Here is a 23952-nt window from a genome sequence, read left to right on the forward strand (position 1 = left end):
CGAAAGAGCATGTCTTGGGCTACAATTTCGTGCAGGCTGCACATTTCTAGCTGCCATAGTTCTCGAGTTACAGGTCATAGAAATTACGTCACTTTTTTGAGTTTTTTGCTTATATCTCAAAAAGGTTTGCAGATACAAAAAAAATACAAGCAGATTCAGAATCAGCAGCTCAAGATACATCAGAATACGTTAAGAACATTTGAACTTTGAGAAATTTTTGTGACGTCACAAATTCGACCAATAGCGAGCTTCCAGAATTTTGACCGGAAGTAAACCATTTTCGCAAACTTTAAAGAACTCGTGACCTACTAGCTGCATGTCAAATTTGAAACCGATCGGTTCAGTGGTTCTGGAGAAGAAGATTTTTAAAGATTTTACACAAAATCCAATATGGCGGGCGAACCACGTGACTTAAGAAAAAAACAAAAAATATACCCCTGGAAAATCACCGCCAGATTGTGTGTACAAAATTTGAGACCTCTATGTTGAACGGTGTTTGAGTTCTGCTGCTCACAAAGTCGGTGAAAAAAAAATAATAATAATAATAATAATAATAATAAGAAAAAACAGAACGAAAACAATAGGGATCCCGTTCGGGAGAACGGGATCCCTAACTAGAATGGATCTGCGAATAGCAGATCCTAGGCCGGGATCCCGGATCGGATCGATGACGTTTTCATCTTTACGTTCTGTGTTCGAAGGACACATGTTCCACATGCACGGCTTTCAAAGATTCCATGCAACCTTACACCGTTTGTCATTGAGGGAGTCGGCCGGTCATTTGCATTCCCTCGAACAGATCAGCGACCTTGATGATGCTACGCTATGCCCAGTGAAAAACAGTCGTCCCTTGGCAGGCTTAACCCGGTATTAGTAAGAAATAATGCAAAAACACGACCAGTGTAACAGCAAGTTTGTACATTCACATCTCAATCCACGACCTGCCATGCACAGACTCACTGCTCCACTGATAGCTCGGCCATCGTTAGAAAGTCAGCACTTGGAGCAGGGCACATTTCCATATCTGTCAATCACCCTGGCCTGTTTAACGTATAGTAAAGAGGACGAGGTCTGCGCAAAACAAAGCTAACTTTTACAGGTCCACGTCGTTTGCTGTTGTAGTTAGATCTCTACGCCATCTAATAGAGTACTGGAGTTAGATGGGAACTGGAATCAATGTCATCCTACAACCGTTTCGGGAGATCACGGACAGTGTGGCCGAAAGCATCAGGTCAAATACTACAAACGCAGTCCAGTCCTCATCTAACTCCATGTTAAAGCAATGGGATTCCCATTTTTTTCTAAACAAAAAACGGTTTGGGGATTTAAGCGCTTCTAGCGAAAAAACTGTTGATCGGAGCTCAAATCTGTTGACGATTGATCGAAAGAGCATGTCTTGGGCTACAATTTCGTGCAGGTTGCACGTTTCTAGCTGTCATAGTTCTCGAGTTACAGGTCATTGAAGTTACATAACTTTTTTGAGTTTTTTGCTAATATCTCAAAAAGTTACACAGATATGCAAAAAATACAAGCAGATTCGGAATCAGCAGCTCAAGATACATCAGAATGCGTTCAGAACAATTGAACTTTGAGAACTTTTTGTGACGTCACAATTTCGACCAATGGCGATCTTCTAGAGTTTTGGCCGGAAGTAAACTATTTTCTCAAACTTTAAAGAACTTGTAACTTACTAGCTGCATGATAAATTTGAAACCGATCGGTTCAGTGGTTCTGGAGAAGAAGATTTTTAAAAGTTTTACACAAAATCCAATATGGCGGCTGAACCACGTGACATAAAAAAAAAAAGAAAAATATACCCCTGCAAAATCTCCGCCAAATTATTTGTGCAAAATTTGAGACCTCTATGTTGAACGGTGTTAAAGTTCTGCTGCTAACAAAGTCGGTGAAAAAAAAATAATAATAATAATAAGAAAAAACCGAACAATAACAATAGGGATCCCGTTCGGGAAGAACGGGATCCCTAATAATAACTAGAATGGATCTGCGAATAGCAGATCCTAGGCCGGGATCCCGGATCTGATCGATGACGTTTTCCCCTTCATGATCTGCGTTCGAAGGACACATGTTCCACAAACACGGCTTTCATAGTTACCTTGCGACCTTACACCGTTTGTTACTGAGGCAGTCGGCCGGTCATTTGCATTCCCTCGAATAGATCGGCGACCTTGATGATGCTACGCTATGCCCAGTGAAAAACTGTGATTCCTTGGCAGGCTCAGACCGCTATTTGTAAGAAATAAGGCAAAAACACGACCAGTGTAACAGCAAGTTTGTACATTCACATCTCAATCCACAACATGCCATGCACAGACTCACTGCTCCACTGATAGCTCGGCCACCGTTAGAAAGTCAGCACTTGGACCACGGCACATCTCCATATCTGTCAATCACCCTGGCCTGTTTAACGTATAGTAAAGAGGACGAGGTCTGCGCAAAACAAATCTAACTTTTACAGGTCCACGTCGTTTGCTGTTGTAGTTAGATATCTACGCCATCTAACAGATTACTGGAGTTAGATGGGAACTGGAATCAATGTCATCCTACAACCGTTTCTGGAGATCGCGGACAGTGTAGGCGAAAGCATCAGGTGATATACTACAAACCCAGACCAGTCCCCATCTAACTCCATGTTAAAGCAATAGGATTCCCGTCTTTTTCTAAACAAAAAATGGTGTTGTGATTTAAGCGCTTCTAGCGAAAAAACTATTGATCGGAGCTAAAATCCGTTGACGAATGATCGAAAGAGCATGTCTTGGACTACAATTTGGTGCAGGTTGCACATTTCTAGCTGTCATAGTTCTCGAGTTACAGGTCATTGAACTTACGTAACTTTCTTGAGTTTTTTGTTTTTATCTCAAAAAGTTACACAGATATGCAAAAAATACAACCAGATTCAGAATCAGGAGCTCAAGATACATCAGAATACGTTGAGAACAATTGAACTTTAAGAACTTTTTGTGACGTCACAAATTCGACCAATAGCGAGCTTCCAGAGTTTTGACCGGAAGTATACCATTTTCGCAAACTTTATAGAACTCGTGACCTACTAGTTGCATGTCAAATTTGAAAACGATCGGTTCAGTGGTTCTGGAGAAGAAGATTTTTAAAGATTTTACACAAAATCCAATATGGCGGCCGAACCACGTGACATAGCAAAAAAAGAAAAAATATACCCCTAGAAAATTTTCCCTAGATTATGTGTACGAAATTTTGAACTTCTGTGTTGATCGGTGTTGGAGTTCTGCTGCTAACAAAATCGAAAAAAAAAAATAATAATAATAATAATAATAAGAAACTAGAATGGATCTGCGAATAGCAGATCCTAGGCCGGGATCCCGGATCGGATCGATGAGGTTTTCCCCTTCATGTTCTGTGTTCGAAGGACACATGTTCCACATACACGGCTTTCAAAGTTACCTTGCGACCTTACACCGTTTGTCACTGAGGCAGTCGGCTGATCATTTGAATTCCCTCAAATAGATAGGCGACCTTGATGATGCTACGCTATGCCCAGTGAAAAACGGTCGTTCCTCGACAGATTTAGCCCGCTAATTGTAAGAAATAACGCAAAAACACGACCAGTGTAACAGCAGGTTTGTACATTCACATCTCAATCCACGATATGCCATGCACAGACTCACTGCTCCACTGATAGCTCGGCCATCGTTGGAAAGTCAGCACTTGGACCAGTTCACGTGTCCATATCTGTTAATCACCCTGGCCTGTTTAACGTATAGTAAAGAGCACGAGGTCTGCGCAAAACAAAGCTAACTTTTACAGGTCCATGTCGTTTGCTGTTGTAGTTAGATGTCTACGCCTTCTAATAGAGTACTCGAGTTAGATGGGAACTGGAATCAATGTCATCCTAAACCTGTTTCGGAAGATCACGGACAGTGTAGCCGAAAGCATCAGGTCAAATACTACAAACCCAGTCCAGTCCCCATCTAACTCCATGTTAAAGCAATAGGATTCCCGTCTTTTTTATTCAAAAAACGGTGTTGTGATTTAAGCGCTTGTAGCGAAAAAACTATTGATCGGAGCTCAAATCTGTTGACGAATGCTCGAAAGAGCATGTCTTGGGCTACAATTTCGTGCAGGTTGCACATTTCTAGCTGCCACAGATCTCGAGTTACAGGTCATTGAAGTTACGTCACTTTTTTGAGTTTTTTGCTAATATCTCAAAAAGTTACACAGATATGCAAAAAATACAAGCAGATTCAGAATCAGCAGCTCAAGATACATCAGAATACGTTAAGAACATTTGAACTTTGAGAACTTTTTGTGACGTCATAAATTCGACCAATGGCGAACTTCCAGAATTTTGACCGGAAGTGAACCATTTTCGCAAACTTTAAAGAACTCGTAACTTACTAGCAGCATGTCAAATTTGAAACCGATCGGTTCAGTGGTTCTGGAGAAGAAGATTTTTAAAAATTTTACACAAAATCCAATATGGCGTCCGAACCACGTGACATGGCAAAAAAGTGGAGAATTTGTCCCGAGGTATTCACCGCCAGAATATGTGTGCAAAATTTCAGACCTGTATGTTAAACGGTAAAAAAGTTTCCATGCGAACAAAGTCGGTGAAAAAAAAATAATAATAATAATAATAATAATAATAATAATAATAAGAAAAAACAGAACGATTACAATAGGGATCCCGTTCGGGAGAACGGGATCCCTAAAAACAGAACAATAACAATAGGGATCCCGTTCGGGAGAACGGGATCCCTAATAATAAGAAAAAACAGAACGATTACAATAGGGATCCCGTTCGGGAGAACGGGATCCCTAAATATAGTGATTTACAACCTAAAAACTACAGAATATGCTGGATTTTAATATAATAAGGCCACTGAAGGTCCCCATCATTCTCGTGGTAGAAACCAAGGCCATGCAGGGTTCTAAGGTCATTGGTTCACATTATATGGTATCCTCGGACACATACCTGGCTGTCCAATAGACTGGATACATGAAGTTGTTGTTTTAAAAAAACTTTTATTACAGGTCATCCAACTAAAATGTGTTTTATTTTTGGCAAAGGTGCACGTGTGCACCTGAGGAAAGCTTTCGAGAAAGTAAACAAAAACTATATTTGAGTTTTTACTTACTGCAGTAATTGTCTGCATGGGTTTGCGAGCGTTTCTCGTGGGGCATGATTTCTGTTTATTTCTTACCTGATTCATCTTCACAGAAAGGTTGTGATTCTTGCTCCTACTATACTACCCTTCTTGTGGCGGTAAGTTTAGGCTTTGGGTTGGTCTAACCCCTGGGCCTTTTTGGTTTGACCTTTGAACCCAACACCCCCTATTGTACATAATGGAATGGTCCTTCCTATATACGGGTAAATGCTGAAACCCCCATTTATTTCCCTACCAATGGCAACGGTCTTTTCCAGGTTATGTTCCCACATATCCCCATGTAAAGTCCAAATTATATATATGTGTTTATATTATTTATTTAATTACATGTTTGCATAACCAGTCATTGGGAATACCGCCCAGTGGTATATGTAGTATTAGTACATAGATGATTTACACGCATATGAACGGTGCCTCACTTTAACGTATGTTTTCTGTAGCAGTCTTTTTCTTTGTTTATGTGTACATCTGATGCAATATAATATCATATATCATGCGGCATATCTGTTGAAAGAAAAATTAAAAAAAAAAAAGGAAAATGTCCTAATACATGGAACATAGCTATAAAACTTTATGTGAAAGAGTACTACAGAATAAATGAATTTTAACAGAAAGACCACAGAAAACTATAAGAGGGACTATGTACCTCAACCTACTCTCCTTTTTTTTTCACAGAATGAGTGGTTTACTTGAATTTTGTAGGACTTGGGCTTTTATGAGACCATATTGATCAGTTTAATGCTTTTCATGAGTTTTTTTTTTTGTATTTTCACCGTAAATGCTGTAGGAGAAATTCTTGTGAAGTTACATGTCTATTTGAGTGTATGCTTCACCCTTCCACATTAACAAGCCACTCCAACCCTTAATATGGTTGTTTAGATTGAAAGACTGGCACTCTACCATGCCCACACTATAAATGCTCTAAGCTGTCCATGCTGCCCAACTTTAGTTCCTACATTACACTGCATTAATTCAGTAAAGCAAAATGAATCTGAAATAAAAGTTAAATCAAATTTATTTTGAATATACATGTGTCGTTTTTAGTGGTATTTTCGTTTTTCATTTGCTTATGTGTTCATATGATCTTGTGTAAATTCATTTAACGTGTTTAACCTGAAAATAGTTTCATTTCTATTCGAAATATATCAGTGAAGTCATGGCTGCCAATAGTAGGCTGGTTTTCCCCTGAGGCCACTGCCAACTTAACTGCCTTAATTATGTCAGCTATCATGCCACTCATGCATGAGCAGATACATTTAGATAGATGAAGCCTGTTGCCAAACAATGTGACATGTGTATATAAGGAAATATACTAATTTCAGTATGACATTATTAAAACACTAAATGCATGGATGAAAGCAGGATGTAAGAAGTCTTATATCGTACGCTTTGTTATAAAGTCTTTGCAAACCTTTATGGAGAAGCAATTAAATAATATCACCATGATCACCCATTGTGTATGTATACTTGGTGATATCTAGAAAGGGGGCCTCCGTGGCTCAGTCGGTTAGCGCGCTAGCGCAGCGTAATGACCAAGGGACCTCTCACCAATGCGGTCTCTGTGAGTTCAAGTCCAGCTCATGCTGGCTTCCTCTCCGGCCGTAAGTGGGAAGTTCTGCCAGCAGTCTGCGGATGGTCGTGGGTTTTCACCCGGGCTTTGCCCAGTTTCCTCCCACCATAATGCTGGCCGCCACCGTATAAGTGAAATATTCTTGAGTACAGCGTAAAACACCAATCAAATAAATAAATAAATAAATATGGAGAAATGCAACTCAAAATGATGCTTTCTATGAGCTTTTAAGTCTGTAAACGAAAAAAAAATTGACATGAAAACTTAACTTTTATCAGTAAACCATCATATTTTGTTTAATTTCCTTTTTAGTTTTAATATAGCTCGTTTAGTTTTGGGGGCCAATAGTTTGAGAGCCCAACGGCTTCCCAGAACCAAAATGACTCTTAGATAGAGCCCATGTGGAAGAGTAGATGCTGTGTGCATCTGTCGTGTATGAAAGATAGCAGGTGACAGTTTTCCTCTACATTTAGCTATCACATCATACTGTGTGACCTCATCAGTTTTATCACACAGATCTGCTTTTGTCATGATTACATTGTTCACATCTACGTTATCTACAGTAACAAGGTAAAAGCACATAGTTGTGTACATGGAGGAAATATGCAAACACCCTGCTGGCATAGGTTTAGCTCAGTGTCTTTGAGATACGCTATTCTGACAAAATTAACATGGGAGAGAAAGGGAAAAAAAGGAAAAAAATTGGAAACGAGACAGCCTGATTTCAAATTCTGGCTAAATCTAGGCCTGCGGTTACTGTATGAAATTAAGAATTTATTAGCCTGCATTTACAAAGTAAAGGCGTAGCTTATGTTGTGCCGCAAGCCTTGGCTTTGGTGTCAACTAACAGGGAAAGTGATGTAACTAAGATTTTAGTTTAAACATAGTTTGATTTATGTCTTAATATTCAGAATAAACTCAGAAGTGTTGGCATCAAAAGTATCATTATGCGGTTCTGAAAGTGTCGGTTTTACTGACCAAACTTTTAGGTGAAGTACTGTACTGTTAGAATTCTCTGTACTACGCTTACATGTGTACCACAAACATGTGTACCACAAACACATGTGTACCACAAACACATGTGTAACACATACACATGTGTATGTACATGTATATAGGGTCAAATGCAAGGACATTTTGATACGCTTCACCCAAATTAGAGCAAACCCTAAAAAAGCCCAAATTATGGAAATACATGTACTGCCTAATAAATTTAACTTGAGTGTTTGAAAAAAGTCCTTGTATTATAGCCCTTGTATTATAAAAATTATTATTTTTGGTGCTGAAAATTACAATTTTCCAGTAGAATATCATCCCATGTTCCAAGCAAACCTTACCACGCCTTTCTAAAATCAGCAGAACTCTCAGACTCTAGAAAAATGGGCAAGTTATTCATGGACAAAATTTTATGGTCATTTTAGGGTTCGTCAGGTTTTTCCACTGTCCATTCATTTCAGTACCAGTAGACACCTTCCTGTCAACATGCTGCAATATGGAAGCTCATATTAAGGGGCTATATGTCTGTTGAGCCTGTAAATTGTGGGTTCAAATCCAGCTTAAGCTGTTCTGGCCGCAGTCCTAAGTGTGTAAGCGGCCGAAGTGGCCATGGCGGTTAGCGTCCCAGCGCCGCAATGACGCAGGAGCCTCTCACCAATGTGGTCGCTGTGAGTTCAAGTCCAGCTCATGCTGGCTTCCTCTCCTGCTGTTTGTGGGAAAGTCTTCCAGCAACCTGCATATTGTGGTGGGCTTCCCATGCGCTCCGCCCAGCTTTCTCTCACCAGTATTAAAACACCAATCAAATAAACAAACAAATAAATGAAAAGGGTTTTTTTTTCTTTAAATTTGTACACATTTATACTAAAATACATAAAAATGTAGAGTGTAATGTATAGACTATACATTATTCCAATGTATACATGTATATTCAGAAAACTTGATCAGCGTGTGGTATGGCTTGTTTCAGGAAGTTTAGAATAGTGAAGAATTTTGGATACATTGGTATAAGTGTTATATTTAGATTTATTGTAAACCTGTGGATGGTCATGGGTTTCCCCCGAGCTCTGCCCGGTGTCCACCCACCATAAAGCTGGCCGCCGTCGTATAAGTGAAATATTCTTGAGTACGGCGTAAAACACCAATCAAATAAATAAATATATTTATTGTATCATGAATTTTTTTCCCCCTTTTTTGCGTTTGAACTGTTTGAACAACTGTTTAATTGTTCAGAATTTCAGTGTTCGTACATGCAAATGAATGACATGTTGGTAGTAGGCAGAGAGATGTTTAGTGTAAATGTACCTGTAGCTGTGCTTGTAGCATACTCCTTACAGTGTCAGTCTCTACCGTGCACTTTACATCACTGTCACCAGTATTAAATATTATACGGAAATCTTGAACAACGTAAAGGTCACTAGGGCCACGGTGGTGAGGCAGGAAGTGACGTCAGAAAACACAAACAATCTGCCTCAGCCTTTGTCTCTAACAATACTTGATACACATACATTCTCTTTATCCAGAGTATGTATAACATGATTCTAATCAAAACCTGAAGCAATTTTATTGATGAATGCTGATTAAATAGTTCCATTGGAGGTCACATGTGATAAGGCTGAGCTTAAACAAGCCTACATGTGTCTCGTGGACTCCAAGCTTGTCTAGTGGTGGCAGTGATGTAATGCGAAAGTTGGAGAGTGACGCATGCGCTTTAAGGAGAGTATGTACATGTAGGCGCCAACGTCTGTTGGTTGCGTCTATTATTTCATATCATTTACATATACCGTTTCGTTTATTTCTTGATAAAGGTGACCTTTAACCCTGAATTGTTCTTCAATGTACTACTGCCACTGATCATCTTCAACGCTGGATACAGTATGAAAAGGGTAAGTACATGTACTCTCAAAAAGGGCATTTTATTGGATTGTATTCAGGAATTACCCCAAGTCTGCAAACTTTTCAACGACCACCGTTACCAATATTTGAGACATTTTGCGAGAACTATTTGGTGTGAAGAAATAATCTGTTTTATGAAGCTTCCAGTGACACAAACACAAGTTATTTTTGGTGGTGTTTGCGTTATCATTATATGCATAAATTCCACTGAAGAAAGTGCTTTAGTGTAGTTGAAAAGGTTGAAGATTTACAGTATTGTCATAGCAATGATGGTCCTGTAAACTTTGATTTAAGTTCTAAGCAGATCTAAAGCCTCTGCTGCCCTACTTCTGAGGGTTTTGGGTTAAATGATTTCTAGATTTGGAAATAGTTCCCTAAACCTTTATGACCGATCTGACCAAAAAGCTGTAATAGGCCTACTGTAATTCTTCAACCTTTTCGCCTGTTTGCAGGGTTTTTTTTTCAAGCATATTCTGAAGGCATTATTCTGTGTAGACTGATAAAATTATACCCTGAAATTGGCTAATCCAGCCAATCTCCAAAATCAAATTTAAAGTTGCTCTTTTATATGCGAAAAGGTTGAGGAATTTGGGTAATTCTGTTGCAGTAGGAGAGATTGCTTAAAAACGTGTGCTAGCAGGAACCGTACACTTTCAACCCACATGTACAAATGAGATTTGCATATGGCTGGGAATCTGTCCGCCTTTCTTTAATACCGTACAAGTACTGAAGATGGATTCTTGAAGACTGTTCTAGAATGCAAATATAGACTTCATGTTTTGTTCTCTCACAGCCTTGAGTACAGGAAGTAATCGGTAGCCTGTTAAACAAGACAGTATACATGCATGTACGCATTCTGTGTTTGATATGAGGCTCATACTTTTATTGGATCGGGGCCTCCGTGGCTCAGTTGGTTAGCGCGCTAGTGCAGGGTTATGACCCAGAAGTCTCTCACCAATGCGGTCGCTGTGGGTCCAAGTCCAGCTCATGATGGCTTCCTTTCCGGCCGTACGTGGGAAGGTCTGTTAGCAACCTGCGGATGGTCGCGTGTTTGCCTCGGGCTCTGCCCGGTTTCCACCCACCATAATTCTGGCCGCCGTCGTATAAGTGAAATATTCTTGAGTACAGCGTAAAACACCAATCAAATAAATAAATAAATTTTATTGGATCTCTCAATTTACATTTCAGAAACACTTTTTCAGAAATATTGGTGCAATATTTGCATATGCTTTCCTTGGGACGACAATTTCATGTGTTGTTGTTGGGTGAGTGTACATATATAAAGATCTCTTCTTTAAGATCAATAAAGATCTTATATAAGAAATACAAAGAAATGTAGTTTAAGAAATATTAAGATTAATTGTATTGAAAAAAAATAAGTAGTTAGATTGTGTTTTGTTGATATGCATGTACTGAATGAGCATTTCTTATATATTGCTCTTTGTAATTAGAGACAGACTCTTTAAAAATGTAATGAGTGCAAAATGTTAAAGCTTTAATACAGGGCTGAAACCTCAAAAAATGTTGAAAGTCAATCTTAACAAATTTGAAATTACCATGGTGAATAGTTTTATTCAAACGTCCAAAAACATTGTGGAGTTTTGTACTTCATTTATACAAACATGAAAAATTAAGGTTGAACAGCGTAATTTCTTCTGCGTTTTTGTAAAATTAAAGAATATACCATTTAGCATGTTTTTTTTTTATATTTATTTAAACATTTATCTTTTACTGATAGATGTGGGTATGGAGAAGCTTCACTAAACTAGCGAGAAAATAGTGCAGCAAAGAACATGATTTTATACTACAAGCTTTTGGAGAGTGCTGTCCCCATCCTCAGATAAAGTGGCAACTAAAGCAACAAGTGCCACTTTATCTCATGATCGGGAAAGTGGCAACGAAAGCAACAAGTGCCACTTTATCTCATGATCAGGAAAGTGGCAACGAAAGCAACAAGTGCCACTTTATCTCATGATCGGGAAAGTGGCAACTAAAGCAACAAGTGCCACTTTATCTGAAGATGGGGACAGTGGCAACTAAAGCAACAATTGCCACTTTATCTGATGATGGGGACAGTGGCAACTAAAGCAACAATTGCCACTTTACCTGATGATAATGTAAGTACTCTCTGAAACCTTGTAGTATAGAATCATGGGGAACAAAGTGTTTTTTTATCGCAGCATTTCTCACTGTGTTTTCTGTTTCCAGGGGCATTATGTTTGGTTTGACCAGATTGATGACCAACATAAGTGTCAGCTTAAATGACTGTTTTTTCTTCGGAGCCTTGATCTCAGCCACTGACCCAGGTAACATTTAGAACTATTTGTATTATTAGGGATATTTGCTAAATTTATCATGAAAGTCCTAATTTAGTCGATACCAGCCATAGAACAGTAACTTGTCGTTGAATCCAGCTTGGGCTCTGCGTGGCATCCGTGGCCGTGATGGTTAGCATGCCAGTGCACCAGCATGGTGCAATGACCCGGGAGCCTCTCACCAATGCGGTCATTGTGAGTTCCAGTCTAGCACATGCCAGCTTCTGGCTGGCTGGTCTGCTAGCAACCTGCAGATGGCTGTGGCTTCCCCCAGGCTCTGCCCAGTTTCCTCCCATCATAAATGAAGGCTGCAGTCATATAAGTGAAATATTCTTGAGTACGGCGTAAAACACCAGTCCAAAAAAAAAAATAAATAAATAAACCAATGTATCCTGTCCAGTGTCCTCTGGTAATCACATTGTTTGCTTTTCTGTTTTATGCACAGTGACGGTGCTGGCTATATTTCATGATCTGAACGTTGATGTAGACTTGTATGCCCTGGTATTTGGAGAGTCAGTTCTGAATGATGCCGTGGCCATTGTCCTATCATGGTTCGTGGAATAGCTTTCATTATTTTTTTCTGGAATATTAAATTTTACAAAAAATATTTTTTTTCACATTTGGTAAAGGAGGATGATAGACTGCAGTATTGCTAAGAATAGTGGAAAATGATTTTATACCGAGAGAACAATTTGAATGATAGTAGCATTACAGATGTCTCTTTAAAATGCTGTTCAGCAGATAGTAGTTTCATGTATTGCTGTCTGGATAATGTAATCAGTATTTTTTAAATGTTAATTAAAAAGTCTAAAAAGCTGTTTGAGAAATGTTGAAGTTCAATCTGACAAATTTAACATTACCCTGGATAATAATTTTACATATTACAACCTTTTTCTGTGCTTTAAAGGAAAAGGCCTTAAAAATGTAGTAGACAACTTAAACCTTTGCATATGTATACTTTCATTCATTTTTTTTTTTAGATTTTTATGAAAAGAGTTAGTGTAAATGCACTAAAACATTTGACTTGTAAGGTGGGTTTTATGAACCATACCATCGGAGGTTAGGAACTCTGACGTCACAGGAAGTTTATCCAACTTAATCACCACACTGAATGTTGGAATAACTCTTTTTATCCATGAGTAAAAGATTGCTGAAATGATGTTTGCCAAAATTCCTACATTCTGGTGAACGTACGGTTATATGTGACATCACAATTCTTAGATACTGTCAATATGGCTCATAAAGCCCACCTTAGTTTTCAAATATTTGAATGCCTTTCAACGCTCTCAAAAAAAAAATCTGAAAAACAAATGAAAGGAATTTTTCGCATAGTTTTCCGTTGTCTTTATGATGAATCTTACTTCATATTTTAACTTTCTTTTACTTTGATTGCAAATGTAAAACTTGTGACTAATCAGTGGTGTTACAGTGATTTTTTAAAATGGATTCTGTTTTAATCAAGTTGCTTGAGAGTATGCACATTATGTCTGTTTGTAGGGCTATTGAGACGTATGGTCGAGAGTCCCGTGCTGGCCACTTTAGCGCCAGTGCATTTTTCCATGCCCTTTTGACCTTTGTAAAAGTGTTCTTCGGAGCATTTGCTATTGGTTCGCTGATGGGCTGTATTACAGCTCTGATATCCTTTTTTTATGGTGATTAATCAGATTTGTTCATTCAGAAACAAGATGGATAAACATTATGAAGGAGTTATTCCTTCTTCAATTATTGATATCCACCTGTTTAAAATGGCATATGGTCAATTTCATGTGACGGGTGCTTCATTCAGATTGTGTTTTTCTTTTTTGCACTTATTCAGGTACCAAATAAACAGTTAAAAACTTCAAAGACATATCCGTTCTTAACACAGTAATAAATGGCCATCCTAGGGAATATATCAAGAAAGCCAAAGTTAATAAGGAACATCAAAGAAACAAATCATAATAGAGGCTAATTTGCATAGTGTGACAGATGCTACAGACAAAAATCACTGATGACGTGTGACTTTCACATCTCGATTTTACGCACATTTCTGGATCAGTTTCATGAACTTCAAACATTCTTTCATCAGGCAGCACACAATTTCTATGTCAGGATACAAGTTTAAAATTGAGCATAAGTGAACAAGCTACATGGAATTGGACATACGCTATTGTTACTGCGGGCAAGTGGTTTCCTCCATAAAACTGACCAACAATATATATTATAAAGTGAAAAAATTCTTGAATATGGCATTAAACACCCCTAAATAAATGAAATATTAGTGCATAATAATGCTCTTGTATATGTGTGAAACTCCATTTTAATATGCTGAAGTGAGACGGTCTGCCAGCAACCTGCGGATGGTCGTGGGTTTCCCCCAGGCTCCGCCCACCATAATGCTGGCCGCCGTCGTATAAGTGAAATATTCTTGAGGACGGCGTAAAACGCCAATCAAATAAATAAATAATATACTGAAGGCAAATGTAACTCTGATAACCACACGTGAAAAGTAACACATCGCTGGTCTTTAATAGGTAAAGAGAAGTGAGATTCAGAGCTACTTTACAACTTTCCTGAAGTCGCTTTAATATTACCCAGGAAATAAGATGGGCCCAAGTCACTCTTCCAAAACCAGATCGGTATATTCTGTACATTCTGTTCATGAAACTTGAAAGTAACCATTCATAGATAGCTTTTTGATGATTTGGCATTCTAGGGGCCTCTGTGGCCGAGGGGCTTAGCATGACAGCACAGTGCAATGACCAAGGAATCTCTGAATGCGGCTGCTATGAGTTCAAGTCTAGTTCATGTTGGCTTCCTCTCCAGCTGTATGTGGGAAGATCTGGCAACAACAGGTTGATGGTCGTGGGTTTCCCCCGGTTTCCTTCCACCATGATGCAGGCTGCCGTTGAACAAGTGAAGTATTCTTGAGCATGACATAAACACCAGTCAAATAAATAAACAAAATTTTGCCATTCGTCATCATGAGCCTATGTATTGAACTGGAATGTGTACATATGAAGCTGAAGTGGTAAACATAAAGCACCAAAATCTTTTCATTGATTAATTTGGCTCTTAATGCCATCCACAACAATTATTCACATTTACGATGACAACTGGAATGCCTGGAGTTAAGCGCTGCAGCATTTCACCAGGTATACCTGACACATTTCCTGACTTGAGGCTGCAGCCTTTTGCCAGGTATACCTGACACATTTCCTGACTTAATGCTGCAGCCAGTACAATAAGATGTGCCCATTTTGAATCGTGTAAAAGATATAAATCTTTATTTTCAAAACTTTTGCTTTTTATATGCAGTTTGTTACAGAAAATACTTGTATAAGCACTGTTTTTTACGGTTTCCTCCCACCATGATGCTGGCTGTCGTCGCATAAGTCAAATATTCTTGCGTAAGGCGTAAAACACCAATCAAATAAATAAATAAATGTATTGTTTAGCACAGGAAGTTTTAACAGTGAGTGAAAATTACTCTGGCTAAACATTTGGACATTATTGGTCTGTTATAAACTGAAGAAAGCGAACATTGATTGTACTTAAAAAAATGCTTAGAATTTATTGCCTTGACCTCTTATACCTGACAAAGTTCACAAAGATTCGTGACCACCCACTGTTGGAGACGTCGCTGTTTGTACTGATGTCATACATTACCTTTGAGGCATCAGAGGCAGCTAAAATGTCGGGTATGTATGAAGAAGTCGTTCAGGGGAGACAACTTTTGCAGTGAAATAAATAAGCTGAGAGGCTTCTTGATATATTATTAACAAGAGAGCGTTTTTTTTTTCTATGAAAACTTAATAATATGTGAAAAAGTAATTGAAAACATTTAAAATGCAAGTAAGCATACAAAGAAATTTGATATGTGCCTTATTTGTGTCAACTGTGTTTTTGTTTCCCCTGCAGGTATTGTGGCTGTTCTGTTTTGTGGCATCACCCAAGCTCATTATACTTTCAACAATCTTTCTGCCACCTCCAAGGTGTGGACAAAACAGGTAAGAAAGCATTTATTGTTTTCCTTTGCAGTAGATAAGTTAGAATTTCGTCTTTGACTTTATTGCTAATTTTTTCTTATTCTGAGAAGCTGTATTGATCTTATATAGACTGTGTTTTCAGGTTTGTTTTGATTGTATTATGATATTCTACTAGAAAAATGTAAGTTTCACCACAAGAAATTATATTTTATGACTTTCACGTTAACATTAAGCAGTCAACATTCATATTCTCTGTCTAAAATTTGTTGAAGGCCTTGTGTCTTCCACAGATGTGGGGAGAGTTTGTAACTTGCCCGAGGTGGGTGATTTCTCTAGAAAAACTCAAGTTATCTCCCCCGGTAAAACTGACCGCCATCTTGTATCAAGAGAAAAGTTATCAGTTGCGGTGCTAAATAGCACTGAACTGTAATATTATGTGTTTGTGAGTGATCTGTGAGTTTATTAATCAAAGTGTTCACACAACTCTTCAAACAAATGAATCCAGATCATTGCAAAGGTGTGCAACAAACTTAACTGATCAGTAACATATTTTGTCTGGCTTTTCATTACTTTCACTTTCCCATTTGCAGCTGTTTGACCTGCTGAACTTTCTGGCAGAGAATTTTGTGTTCCTGTACATCGGTGTTTCCATCTTCACCTTCCAGCCCCAGAAATGGCACCTAGCCTTTATAGTCTCAGCTTTTGTATCCTTTTAAGTGACTGTCATTACTAATTAAGGTTTATTAATTAATATCCAGTTAATTTAAAATCCATCCATTCATTCATCCATCTAAAATTAAAATTTTGGCATGGGAAAAGCTTTTTTCATTTTTCCATATTACCAGTTTATGACTAGTAAACAGAAATTAGAGTGACAAGCACTGTTGTTTTATTCAATGCACCCTGACCGTTGAGTTTGAGGGTTCAAATCTCACTTCAAGAACTAAACTCCTATGTTTAGTTCTTTGTTGATCTCATATCAGTGTAGTCAAAGACCAAGATCAATCAGTAACTTCTGATCTAATACCTGCATTCATTGATTTCTTTCTTTAATGGTATATCTGAATTAAAAGAAAAAGGGCACGTCTTGGTACCGGACGGGAGCATTTGCTTCAAAGGACGAGGGCTTCTGTGGTTGGTTTGGGAGGGGGGGGGGGGGGGGTTAGCACGCCAGAGCGATGCAATGACCCTGGAGCCTCTCACCAATGCGGTCACTGTGAGTTCAAGTCCAGCTCATGCCGGCTTCCTCTCCAGCCATACATGGGAAGGTCAGAGAGTAACCTGCAAATGGTTGTGGGTTTCTCTACGGGCTCTGCCCAGTTTCCTCCCACCATAATGCTGGCCGCCGTCACACAAGTGAAATATTCTTGAATACAGCGTACAACACCAATCAGATAAAATCAGATAATCACATATTAACTCAAACTATGTTTAAGGTAATATATCAACAAAACCAAAGAAACTGTACATGTTCCTTTATTGATATAATCATGGCGATGTAATCCTTAACCCCTATTTCAGTTCGCCATTATTCTGGGCAGAATATTTAACATATATCCACTGTCTTTCCTCCTAAACTTGGGGAGGACCAATAAAATTAGGTTTAATTTCCAGCACATGATGATGTTTGCAGGTAAGTACCTTTTTTTATTTCTGCTTTTTTGAATTTTTTTTTCACCTTTTTCGTGTCTTATTACGTTTGAGAGATGCACATGAAAGATGGAAAATCTTTCATTGAAAATAGGTGTCTTGGGGGTGAAGGTTTGTAAGTTACAACACATTGAACGAGTAAAGTTATTCAAGAGCTTTGTCAGATACCTGGTGCTGATTCCACAAAACCATTGCTGACTTCAATCCAAAATTGAAATGCGATCATAAAGCTTATTTTTCAGCTCTAGAAATTAAAATTTTGTCCACCTCATCAGCGTCCAAATTTCTATTGCCAGAACCAAAAACTGCGCATTGTAAAGAGGTTTAAAATTTTGATTTAAGTCAGAAATGGCTTTGTTGAATCGGCGATTTCTACAGGCTTTCCAGTTTCTTACACCTATAAACGTCTTACCACCATAAATAAAATAAGTTTTCGCTAAACAGTAATCAATCTTAGTGATTGACTAGGGGAATAACACTGGTATCCATCAGAGTTTTGTGCACAGAAATAAACGATTATGGCTTTTCTAAAAATTCAGATGCATAGTAGAGCTAAGTAAAAGCAGCTCTTAAGGCATGCACTAGGGAAAAAAAATTGAAGATTTTATAGTGGCAAAGTTCGTCAGTACTTCCCAAAGATTAGTAGTTTTTTTCCGCTGGCACTATGGTTTGTTCTTCTGAAACAAATAGCCGTAGTACATACGGTGGAAAAAAGTTTGGCATAAAATGCACATCGAGTAAATAAACTTGATAAATAGAAGTCATGAATAGACTTCGTACATGTACGATGTATTTTGTGGTTTCAGGTCTTCGCGGTGCAATTGCTTATGCATTAGCGATTCAGAGTGTTACTACGGAACCGCGGCAGCTGATGCTGTCCTCTACCATGTGTATTGTGTTAGTGACCGTCATTCTGTGTGGAGGCCTGTCCACACCCATGCTACAGTGGCTCCAGATCAGGTAACCCAATCACTGTCTTCTTACAACAGAAATTTCAGTTAAAAGTTACACATGAACTGTACATGACTGTGTGTGCATATATACGAGGTCTTATAACCATCTTTCTGGGGTTGTTTCCACCCCTCTGCCAACAGTGTTCTATCCATGTACATCATAGATCTCTTTGTCACAGAAAAATATTCGTGGCCAAGTGATCAGCATGCCAGCACAACACAATGACTCCAGTAATTTGCATTTTGCCAGTTATATCACTTCAACTCGTGCTGGCTTTCTCTCCAGTCGTATGTGGAAAGGTCTGCCAGCAACCTGTGGATAGTTGTGGGTTTCTCCTCTGAGCTCTGCGCAGTTTCTTCCCACCATAAGGCTGAGTGCTGTCGTATAAGTGAAATATTCCTGAGTTTGACATGAAACAGAAATCAGATAAACGCTCATTTATCATAAACTGATGCTCATTTATCATAAACTGATGCTCATTTATCATAAACTGATGCTCATTTATCATAAACTGATGCTCATTTATCATAAATTGATGCTCATTTATCATTTATCATAAATTGATGCTCATTTATCATTTATCATAAATTGATGCTCATTTATCATTTATCATAAATTGATGCTCATTTATCTTAAATTGATGCTCATTCATTGCCCGTATGTCCGAGATAGGCATAGCACCATCTGGACATGATGGATGTTGTATAAGGGATGATAACAAATGAACCCTAGATGTATCAGTCTGCAGACAATTTCCTTTTAATTTACAAGTTTTTATTGCTTGTTAGGACATGTAAAATATCCTACACTCCAATCTCCTTCGACTTCACAAGACAGTCGTAGCTTCAGATTTGGTTCGTATGTGATTGCTTGTTTCAGACTGACTTGTCTCCTATCAAGCCACATCCCATGCATGTATCCAATCGTTTGGACCTGCTGGTTATGCCTACATCCTTGTTCCTAGAGGTTGGGCACGAACGGCATGCATCCTACATTTGCGCGCCACCTTGTTCGGTTCGCCGCTCCGGCTTATGAGCTCTTCCCTAATTGGCTATAATACATACAGTATTTATCTTCCCTCAGCCAACATTCATGTCTGGTGATGGTATGCCTAACTTGGAGATTTGCCCTAAGCAGATATTTAAATGCAAAGAAAACACTAAAATAAAGTATTTATCAGATGAAAAGACCATTAAACACTGTTCAGGAAAATAGTTGATTTATTTTTGTAGCAGGCTAGAATGAGTGTTAAGAGGGCAAAAAGCTAAAGTAACATCATTGGTCCCAATATGGTCAGATTAGGCCAGATAAGTAGAATCAAAAGTTTTAAATGCATTTTATTAGGTCAAAAAATATTCTGAAAAAAAAAAAAAAAAATAAAATAAATCAAACTATTTCCTAGTTAACATTTAATGGCCTTTCATCTGACCTGTACTCTATGGTTCACATTTGCAGCTTTATCAAATACTGGACGTACATGCAATTTTTTTTTTCATGATTTTAGGGTTGAGTTGAAGAAGAAACAAGGACATTTGATCCTGCAAATGCTGTGAGTATAAATATTTCAGCCTTTCAGAGGAGTGTTTCCCACCAGAAGTCTACAAAACCAGACAACACATTACACTTGTTTTGACATGGTATGAGCAACATTTGAAGCTCTCTGTTGCAAGTTTGGCCTTCAAGGTTAATCGCATTTTCGTAGCCCTGAAAGCTCAAGGATGCTGTTAAAAAATGCAACAGGCTAACATATCAGTCTGGACATTGTATTATTGTGCCTGGACACAGTTTCCCTTTGTCAGGTATGTGACAAACCTCCTGATTTGGCCTAACTAACACGGAAGCTGGATTTGATCCTGTGACCTCATAGTCCAGGGGAGGATCAGTTGCAGTAAGACTAATTGCTTTAGCCGCATGAGCCTGAGGCAGGACCTACTGGCACATAATCCTACTGGGGTACATTTTTATCTACAGATTATAGTGTGAAGAGACATGACAGAGAACAGTCAGCATGATTTGCTGTCCTGAAGCAAACAGATCAAACTCTGCCGAAAGTTTGAATCATCAGCTAATCGACATCTGTTTGGAGTGTGTGTAGGGTGTCTTGTGGTAGCCTAATTATAGTAGATAGACAAAGATTCTGGTCAATGATTAACATTCCTCATTAGCATAATTCTTCAACATTTTCAACCGCCTTTTCAGCCAATATTTTCGAACATCCTGAGAGAACTGGGGGGTGTAGAGAAATAATTTGCACAGATTTATGAAGCTTGTGTCTTTAGTGACACAAACAAGTCCTTTTTAATGTCATTTCTTAGTAATAGTATGCATAAATGCCGCTCAAAACAGCGCCTTAGAAATTGAAAAAGTTGAAGATTTATGGTAGCCGTGGACCTCTGAGACTTACTTGTAGTACCAGTTGACTAGTATACTAGTGCTTCTGTAACTTCATGGTCAGTCAGTGTCTTTTGCACTTTTATGCAAAACACATTGGTGAAGGACCCACATTGTTGAAGGACCCACATCAGTGAGGGGCCCCACATCGGTAAAGGGTCCACATTAGTGAAGGGCCCCCACATCATTGAGGGCCCCACATTGGTGAAGGGATCCACATCGGTGAGGGACCCACATTGGTGAGGGACTCACATTGGTGAAGGGCCCCACATTGGTGAGAGACCCACATTGGTGAGAGACCCACATTGGTGAGGGACCCACATTGGTGAAGGGTTCACATTGGTGAGGGACCCACATTGGTGAAGGGTCCACATTGGTGAGGGACCCACCTCGGTGAGGGACCCACATGCACTCAAATTTCGCAACCTTTTCGTATTTGAAAAGCAACTTTCAGTGTGCATTTTTAGTTTGATTTCGGATACAAAACTACATTTGGTTGGATTGGCCAATTTCAGGGCTTCACAAACAATTCAAAATTTGCTACAAATAAAATCCTTGCAAACATACTAAAGGTTGCAGGATTACGGTACTATATACCTTGCCCTGGTTCTTCGGCTCTGCCTGGGTGGTGCACCATAAAATGATAGAGATTGAAGAGCGTCAGTTTCTCAAACATACATAATATTAGATACCAGGCCAGGTTTGGCAACGAATGTCGGAAATTTTCAGAATTTGTCAGAATCTGGTTATTAAATAGAATAGTCAACCCCAGGGGTGATAAAAGTGTGCAGTGTGTTAATTACATAACCTAATAGAAAGACTGAGTCCTTTATTATAGAGTGCACCTAAGCCACTTCTGTACTCACCACCGGTTATGAAAGCCATCCTAGGTGAGCTTTCTCAACACTTTCTTGTTAAAAAAAAAAAAAAAAAATTAGATGCTATATACCCTGAATGACCATAAATTTTGTCTATGACTAACTTGTCCCTTTTTCCGATTCTGGGAGTTCTGTTGATTGTAGAAAGGCGTTTTGAGGTTCGTTTGGCACATGGGATGATATTCTACTGAAAAACGGAAATATTTTGTGACAGCTACATGTATGTGCCTCTTAACATGCAATTTTGTGAGTGAAATGTAGGGCCATGTAGGGTACATGTATGAAATGAAGTAATGTTTGTAAAGGACATAAATAAATTGGTCCTGTGTGTTACTTGTTGACCACTTCCTTGACAGAATTATGAAATCCGTTGCCTGGTACCTATAAGGCTTTTGTGGTGCAGGTGCAATGTAATGGGGTTTGCCAGCCTTTTACAAAGGGAAGCAAATCTTGTAACTGATAAAACATATCTATTTGAATAACGATATCAGCTTTTATTATTCCAGATTACTGGTGTTGGTATTGAAATCAGTGGTTTTGTTATTTAAGTTGATAGAGGGGAATGCTGTTTATCAGTTATAAGAGTTGCTTCCCTTTGTAGAGGGCCTGGGGGACTCCGTTGTATGGTGTCCTTGCTGGCTTATTTCAGTGAGAATGTGGTCTGCTTGAACCCAGTATTCTCTGCTCTAGTTTGGTGTAGGCTCACACCTTTATCAGGAGGGTTGTCGTGTATAAGGGTGGTTAGTGTTTTAGCATTTACCTAATTCCTCAATCTTTTCGCATATAAAAGAGGAACTTTCAGTGGAATTTGTGCACATTTTCACCATGATTGTGCGGACAAAATGACTCAAGTTGGATTGGCCAATTTCAGGGCTTCACAAAAACTATAATTTTATCAATCTACACAGAATGATATCTTCAGAACATGCTTGAAGAAACACCGTACAAACATGCGAAAATGTTGAGGAATTACAGTAGCATGGTTTCCTCCACCCAAAACACCAGAAGCACCATTGAAATAAATAAATGCAATTATGTGTTGTTGTTGTTGGTTTTGTTGTTGTTGTTGTTGTTGTGTTTTTTAATCACTAATACTGTTCAGCAGCTTAGGTATCTTAATTAAAAAAAGGTTGAGAAGGGGCTCTGCTATTTTTGTGTATCTCTCAACCTGTGAAAATCACCATTCATTGCCATGTAGTTGATGCCCAACATGATTTTGATTGCTAACTCTTTAGGGGTCCCAGAGGCGCCGGCAATATGACACCATGGGCAGTACCGGCAGTACTGAAATGACACCTCCGGTTGCGGTTCGTCTTTCATAGTTCTGCTGTCAAATTGGGCATTGTTTCTTTTTTGTTTTGTTTTGGTTGTTTTGGTTGTTTTTGTCTTGCTGATTGCTTTGAATGCTTCAGAATGTTAAGCCCTTCATCTCATAACTCATTGTCATTCTCATATCATCTTCAATAACATCCAGATCCTATCCATATTCATATATATATATATGTTATCTGTCACTCAAATTTGATGTTCTAAACTAAGCTCCGCCACTTTTTTTAACCTTACCTCTTCAAAGTTTTGGACAGTTACAACCCGTGCTTGAAAGTTTTTCTGTCATTTTCACAATAAGGACATTCACCCCAGTCTCTTCATTCTGCTATCAGCTTGTTGCAAAAATTAATATTGTTCTAGCTTTTTTAGAAGTTAAACTTGACCATCCAGATTGTGACTTCCAGTATATTACAGTTTTGTTTTTTTCCTTTTTTTTTTTTAATTTAATACAAGTAACAAGGTAATATTTGTTTTTAAAAGTGGGAATAGGTAGTTGCAGATGTAATTTCATCTGAGTTTAACTGCATTGAAAGCTTTTGAATTTTTCCTTATGTTCCCAACAGAGTGTATAAGAAAGGTAACTGAGATGTTAAAAACACCTGTACAGAAAACAACTATTGGACATCTTGTCATCTGATGTGGCCAGATCTGATTTCGTTTTCCTCAGCTGAACTTTTTTTTTTTTCCCTCTTTTACCTGGTCTGTGATCTGTGATTTACCCGGAAGTTCTTTACCATAGTTTAAAAAAACATATATTTCTTTGGCACTTAATTTTCGACGGAATTTGAGATAAAATGGATGAAATTGTAGTGATTACACCCTTCACTTTATGCTTGATATTGGAGA

The 23952-nt window shown here is 38.5% G+C and overlaps 1 protein-coding gene across 1 annotated transcript in view; it reads left to right on the forward strand.

The window, feature by feature from the left end:
* LOC135479682 (sodium/hydrogen exchanger 6-like) overlaps nt 1-23952 on the forward strand; it is a 71092-nt gene that overhangs the window by 13801 nt on the left and 33339 nt on the right. Inside the window, exons 3-13 of the mRNA XM_064759586.1 lie at nt 9534-9611; nt 10810-10886; nt 11830-11927; nt 12382-12487; nt 13434-13572; nt 15511-15616; nt 15837-15925; nt 16495-16608; nt 17426-17537; nt 18361-18514; nt 21022-21121. Coding sequence (XP_064615656.1) covers nt 9534-9611; nt 10810-10886; nt 11830-11927; nt 12382-12487; nt 13434-13572; nt 15511-15616; nt 15837-15925; nt 16495-16608; nt 17426-17537; nt 18361-18514; nt 21022-21121 — 1173 coding nt within the window. The remainder of the gene's footprint in view (nt 1-9533; nt 9612-10809; nt 10887-11829; nt 11928-12381; nt 12488-13433; nt 13573-15510; nt 15617-15836; nt 15926-16494; nt 16609-17425; nt 17538-18360; nt 18515-21021; nt 21122-23952) is intronic.

The sequence above is a fragment of the Liolophura sinensis genome, chromosome 12 (assembly GCF_032854445.1).
Source record: "Liolophura sinensis isolate JHLJ2023 chromosome 12, CUHK_Ljap_v2, whole genome shotgun sequence".
NCBI classification, from domain to species: Eukaryota; Metazoa; Mollusca; class Polyplacophora; order Chitonida; family Chitonidae; genus Liolophura; species Liolophura sinensis.